Source organism: Octopus bimaculoides, chromosome 2 (genome assembly GCF_001194135.2).
Source record: "Octopus bimaculoides isolate UCB-OBI-ISO-001 chromosome 2, ASM119413v2, whole genome shotgun sequence".
Lineage (NCBI taxonomy): Eukaryota > Metazoa > Mollusca > Cephalopoda > Octopoda > Octopodidae > Octopus > Octopus bimaculoides.
Window position 1 is genome coordinate 186,863,677 of NC_068982.1, and position 7,014 is coordinate 186,870,690.

At 39.1% G+C, this 7,014-nt stretch overlaps 1 protein-coding gene across 1 annotated transcript in view; it reads left to right on the forward strand.

Moving 5' to 3' along the window:
• Window positions 1-5,716: 5,716 nt before the first annotated feature.
• Window positions 5,717-7,014, forward strand: part of LOC106874817 (uncharacterized) — a 4,153-nt gene continuing 2,855 nt past the window's right edge. The window contains exon 1 of the mRNA XM_014922677.1: window positions 5,717-6,149. Within this exon, the coding sequence (XP_014778163.1) occupies window positions 5,717-6,149 (433 nt within the window). The remainder of the gene's footprint in view (window positions 6,150-7,014) is intronic.

Consider the following 7,014-nt stretch of genomic DNA (forward strand, 5'->3'; position numbering starts at 1 on the left):
TACTTCTTTATATTCTTCCCGGTTCCAAGTAGTTCTTTTACATTTTTGATTTTGTGGTCGTTGTAGTGGTGAACTTTGGGGGCTTAATTTGGGACAAATCCCGTTTAAGTGACCTTCCAGATTCGTATTCGGGGAAGATATTCTGCTAGTTGAAAATGTTTGGCTGACAGGCGCGCTTCCAGAATAACCATTGGACAAGCGATTCAGTGTACTGTTTGAAATTTTCTTTTCTTTTTAAGTAAAGTTAAATTATTATTAAATTTTCATTTTTTTTTTTTTTTAACCACTAATCTTCATACAGGGGCTGCATTTATCATCATTAGCAGCAGCAGCGGCAGTGGTAATAGTAGTAGTAGTGGCAGCAGCAGTAGTAGTAATAGTAGTAGCAGCAACAGCAGCAGTGGTAGTAATAGTAGTAGTAGTAAGTGCGGCTCATGTAATATTTTTTCTTTTGAAGTGGGATGGGATCCAATTGGTCAAAAAGAGTTTGAATGTCTACTACTACTACTAGCAGCGAACGACAGCAACAGTGACCTTGACCTTAAGAAAAATTTAGGAAGGGCCGACTTACTCTGTTCTGTATTATTTGTGAATAGAGAAGTTGTGTTCGACCAGAGAGAATTATTATTCCACGTGCATTTCTGTTATTGCATGTTTCAGCTCGTCAGGGAGAAAATAAAGATAATATTGTAGAAATTAAAGTTGACTTTTCTCGAGATGTTCTTTTGTATGTCCAGTTAGAGAAAACAGTTGTGTTTTTGCAATAAAAAAAGATGCTTACATTTCTGAATACTCGGGGAGAAAGGAAAGAAATGACAAGAGTCAAATTTTCACAGAAAGTTTTAAGATTCACCGAAGATGGTCTTTTGTATGTCCACACAGAGAAAACTAATGTTTTCAGAATAAAAAAAAAAAGGATGTTTATATTTTCGACATTATTATTCAGGTCACTGCCTGGAATCGAACTTGGAATCTTGGGTTTAGTAGACTGCGCTCTTAACCGCTATGCCATATGCCTGAATAATAATAATAATAATATCGAAAAATACCTTAAGAATGAGAACTCTGGTTCGAAATTTCCCCAAGACACCTGACGAAGGCTGGAGGGTATATCAGCCGAAACAAACAAGATGAGGACAAATATCCGTCAAATATAAATAATGTTGAGAGAAGTTTTGTTTTTTATTTTTCTATTTACACTGTCACATGACTAATGACTGGAGGGAGAGAAGTGCCTTGTGAGTTTAGTGCAATATCTCTAGGGACCAGAGGTTTGATTAGAATGTTTGCAACAGAGTGGACTGTGATAGAGGCACCCAAGGGCCAGCCAGTGGGGTAACATCTGTTAATCCTGAAGTTCAGGCCTCCAACATCAATTGGGCCACATAGGGAAAAAAAATGTCTGTTGAATTTAGAAACCATTGCAAGTAAGGGATTTCGGTTGTGATAACATTAACCCAGTCACACGGCCAGTGGTATTTATTTGGTGCGGGTGGAGCCATGTGCTTTCACCACATGGCTTAGTGGTTATGGTGTTTGGTTTACGATTGTAAGGTCGTGAGTTTGATTCCCAGTGGTACATTGTCTCCTTAAGCAAGACACTTCATTTCACGTTGCTCCACTCCACCCAGCTGGCAAAAATGAGTTGTACCAGTAATTCAAAGGGTCAGCCTTGTCACATTCTGTGTTACACTAAATCTCTTTTGTAACTACATTAAGGGTACATGTCTGTGGAGTACTCAGCCACTTGCACATTAATCTCATGAGCAGGCCGTTCCATGATCTGATCTACTAGAACGCTCGTAGTTAAAACCGACGGAATGCCAGTCGCTATGGGTGAATGTAGTAACTTGCCACATGACAATGATGACCACCACCACCACCATGGACAAAATAGACAATTCCTGGCAGTGAGTTGTGTCCGTGAGCAAGACACTTTATTTCACATTGCTTCAGTCAAACATGAGTTGTGCCTATAACTCAAAGGGCTTGCTTTGTCATATTCTGTGTAACACTGAATTTCCCTGAGAATTAGGCTCTGGGTACACATGTCTGTGGAGTGCTCAACCACTTGCACATTAATTTCATGAGCAGGCTGTTCCATTGATTAAATCAACTGAAACACTTGTCATAACTGATGGAGGACCAGAGAGTCATGTGGTTGAGAACTTAGCCTCCCAATCACGTGGTTTCATGTTCTGTCCCACTGCATGTTACCTTGGACTGACCAATGCCTTGGGAGTGGATCTGGTGGATGGAAACTGTGGAAGCCTGTGACTGAGTAGTTCATCAAAAAGTGAACAATAAAATAATACCAAACTTAAATCAATTTGGTTGACATCGTGGGTGTAGTGTAATGACTGAAACAATAATTATATGTATATGTATAACTACTACAGAAACATGACTAACGAGTACATTATTTAGAAGATGAGAGACTGAAAGATATTAATGGATTTAAAACTGTTACTGTGAAAAATCATTAATAAAAGACTTTAAACTCAAATACTGTTGTGTTTTCAATATAACATTTGAAAGCAATAGTGTTTCTTGTGTATGTATAAACACACACAATTGGATGGAATAATGAATAATGATTGGGACAAATCAGAACATTGAATAAAAAAGAAGATAGTGGGAGACAAAGAAGAGAGAATGGAATAATGATTCAAGGAAATACTGATGAGGATGGAGCGCGTTCCTTCGGCATTGGTCTGCAAAGTGTGAGGAGAAGACCTCATTCACCATTTTTTTTTTTTTTCAGCCTAGCCCCTTTTATGTCACGAGGGAAGGTTGTATGGGTGAATTGCTTCGTGTACCAATATCAAAAGAATGCCAAAGCTAAAATTTCAACCAAATAGCGGCATATACAAATTTGTGTCTGTGGTGAAAATAGAGCTGATATGATAATGCTGGTCAACCATTTTCTGGCCCAAGATTTATCAATGGTTTTTAGCTAATTTTGTGGGGATGAATCTAAAATCTGGCATCAGATTTTGTCTATCACCTCAGATTTTTGAGATATAAAATGTTTTAGTTTTGCTAGAAACAGTTATCTAATTCTCATAAAGGAAGAATTAAACATACGTAAATGCAATTTTTAATAGACAGTATACTCTCTTTTACCTGTTTCAGTCATTTGACTGCGGCCATGCTGGAGCACTACCTTTAGTCAAGCAAATTGACCCCAGGACTTATTCTTTGTAAGCCTAGTACTTATTCTATCGGTCTCTTTTGTCAAACCGCTAAGTTACGGTGACGTAAACACACCAGCATCAGTTGTCAAGCGATGTTGGGGGGACAAACACAGAAACACACACACACATATATATATACATATATACAACGGGCTTCTTTCAGTTTCCGTCTACCAAATCCACTCACAAGGCTTTGGTCGGCCCGAGGCTATAGTAGAAGGTATTTGCCCAAGGTGCCACGCAGTGGGACTGAACCCGGAACCATGTGGTTGGTATGCAAGCTACTTACCACTCAGCCACTCCTGTCATTTTTTAATCTAATAAACCAAAACACAAAGCTATGGGGGTAAATGCACATTAGCATGTAAGAATTAAGTTTGGTGATAACAAAATATGAATACGAAATCTCTGTTCATTGTGGTCATTCATTCTGATTGTCTTATTTGATGATTTCTTGTGCATGGCTTCTGGAATGTCTCCCATCAAGCTCCAGCAGTAATCTGACATGTTTGAGCCCCATCAGCCTTCTTCCATTACTTTTACATCTTGATGAATGCGTTTACCTTGTTCTTCACTAACATCACCCACATTCTCTGGAAACTCACACAAGTGACCATGTAACTGGACCAATTTAATGCTCATTCTACAAACCCAAGAACTGCTCCTCCACAATCTCCTGATAGTTGTCAGCTTCCCTGTTTCCAAGGAAATTCTGCACCACATCAGAGAAGGCATTCCAAGCTCTAGCCTCTGTCGCACTCATTCTCGTAACAAAATGTGGATCCCTGAGGAGTGTTCTTATCTGAGGTCCATCAAATATTCCTGCCTTTTTCTCATCACTGAGACTTTGAAAGGCTGTACATATATATCTGAAGCAGTCTCTACTGTGATCGAGAGCTTTGATGAATCGCTTCAACACAGGTTTTATTCTAGTCTCCAAGTGATATTTTAAAGTAAGCAACCAGCGTCACCTTACTGGCACGTGAAAAAACATTTGAGTGAGGTCGTTGCTAGTACCACTGGACTGGCTCCTGTGCAGGTGACATGTAAAATACACCATTTTCAGTGTGGCCGTTGCCAGTACCGCCTGACTGGCCCTCATGCCGGTGGCACGTAAAAAGCACCCACTACACTCTCAGAGTGGTTGGCGTTAGGAAGGGCATCCAGCTGTAGAAACTGCCAGATCAGATTGAAGCCTGGTGTAGCCTTCTGGTTCGCCAGTCCTCAGTCAAATTGTCCAACTCATGCTAGCATGGAAAGCGGACGTTAAACGAACAATCAAGATACACCTTGGCAAAGTTATCAATATTTGTGCCTTTGAGCCTGTGGAATGAATTCTCTACAGATTTAACAGAAATATCGGGGGTCATAACAGCAGGTCCTTCTTTTTGATGTTGTATCCATAACAAGATCACAGTGGTTCAGTTCCTACCTGAAAAGAAGAGATAGGATTTTAAAGCAACATATTCAAAATTAGTATGACAATCCAAAATTCCTGCAAATAGTGGTGTAAAGTTAACTTTTGGTATACTTCTGGTAAGTAAAAGCATATACCAATGGCACAAAAATGTGATGTGATAAAGCAAATGTGAGGTCAGTTTTGGAATCATCCTGCCAAAATTAAGTCTAATACAACTCAAAGATTTTATGCCAGGAAATGAAAGTTGTATTTTGTTGACGAGTGTAATGAGATAAATTCAAAGTGGGCAGATGAAAGTTAAAGGAAAAAAAAAGAAGAGGTAATCATTGATTATAGCGTCGTCAATTAGAATGAAACCAACAGTAACGAGATATATGCAGAAATAAATAATCTGGCTATCCTGGATGATCGAAACGAATAAACAAATGTTTAACAACATGTGAGACAGAAAAACCTTATTTCTCATGGCTATTGATGTGACTCTAATAAACTCAAACAGGCAGCGATGGTGTCTTTATGTAGTTTAATGTTTTATCGTGTTTTTCCCCCTTTTGTTATTATCAAAGTTTGCACTGATGTATTCTGTACGTTTCTGCTTGAAACGTTTATCAAGATCGGTGAAATTGATGGGTTGTTTTTGCTCAGGTAAATGTTGTCATTTCTCGGCAACATATTTTAATTAATTTATTAAGCGTGCATTACTGTTCTTATGGGTTAATTTTAATTAGCTCCAATTATATACGAAACAGATGCAACAATGGATCTTGTTAAATTTCAAGTATTTTCTCTAGATAATTTTTTTAATGCAGTTTTGCAATCTGGAGACGAAATGTGCATTCTAGAAATTAACAATAAAGAAGTTATACAATGTCGAAATTTTGAAAAAAAATCTGGTAAAAATTTGAGATACTTAAATGGTTGGAAGAAATTTAACAAGATCCATAATAATGAGTGAAGGTTAAAGAAAGAGAGAGAGAGAAGGAATAAGACAGGCGAGACATGGAGAAAGAAAGCGATCAATGAATAACTACAGCGAGTGAAAGAGAGGAAGAGAGGAAGTTGTCACCTCGACTCTCGCAACAAATATTGAAATAGAATTATGTCGGGTCACTCGAACGATTGTGTACAGCCTGTTATTTTCTTATCGCATGGAGGTGGGCCTTCATTCTTCATGGATATCAAGGAATATCCAGGTATGCGTGGAATGGATCGGGACTCGGAGGCAGCAAAATTCCTGCAAAATCTGACACGAACTCACCTGAATAAACGGCCAAAGGCGATCCTAGTTGTCAGCGCCCACTGGGAAGAAAATGTCCCAAGCGCCATGGACGACCAAGATCATTCCTTGTTCTTTGATTATTACGGATTTCCTAAGAGCATGTATGAACTGAAATGGCCTGCAAAAGGAGCTGCCCGTGTCTCCGAATTATTCAAGACACGCGGTATATCATGCCGGCAGGCGCATGGTCGTGGGTTAGACCATGGCGTTTTTGTGCCCTTCATCTTAGTCTGGCCAGAAGCCGATATCCCAAGTAAGTTAACCCTCAAATTTTATTTAATTATTGTTGCTTTCGTCCTACTACAAACTGCCATCATAGACATTAACCCCAAGCTTACAGGTGGTCCTTGTTGGTTTATCGTTGAAATAGACGGAACGTTTAGAAATAGCAGCCAAACTTATTTCTGGATTTCCTAAGAGCATACCTGCAGGAGGAGCACCAGGTGCGGCTGTCCGTATCTCCAAATTATTCAAAACCCACGGTACACCATGCGGGCAGGTACGTGGTCGATGGTTAGCTCATGGGGGATGTTGGTAACCTTCAATTGGAGTCTGGTCGGAGGTCGACATTCCGAGTAAATTGATCGGAAGTGACGACAGGTACCATCTCTTGGGCTACGTGTAAACAAATCTTTATTACATAACCAACGAAGAGAGCCGTCATGGGCAAACTGCGGCCCACGGGACGGTACTGAATATTTTTAGTAGTGAGGCCCGACTGATGATAAGCCATATCTTAGCGGGCCGCTTCTCGAAAATTATGGCTCATGCCTATACAAATATTTTATATAAGATGAAAACAATCATATGTATGGGGGTGTTAATGCAGTTTTGCACCTCTCATTGAAAAATGCATTAAAATAATTTTTTTTTCGGATTCCTACGTTTAAGATGTCGGAGATTACGAATAGGTAAAAAAAAAAAAAAAATTTTTAACCCCCTAAAATTTTGGACTTTATCGAAATTTTTTTCTCGTTATGTTTTTAGATGACGGATATTCCGAAAATGCAAGAGACCACGTTTTCAAAATTTTAATTCAATAAGAATATAGATATGTGTATATAAAGAGATGCGTATAAAGATATAGGCACAGGCGTGGCTGTGTGGTCAGAAGTCTT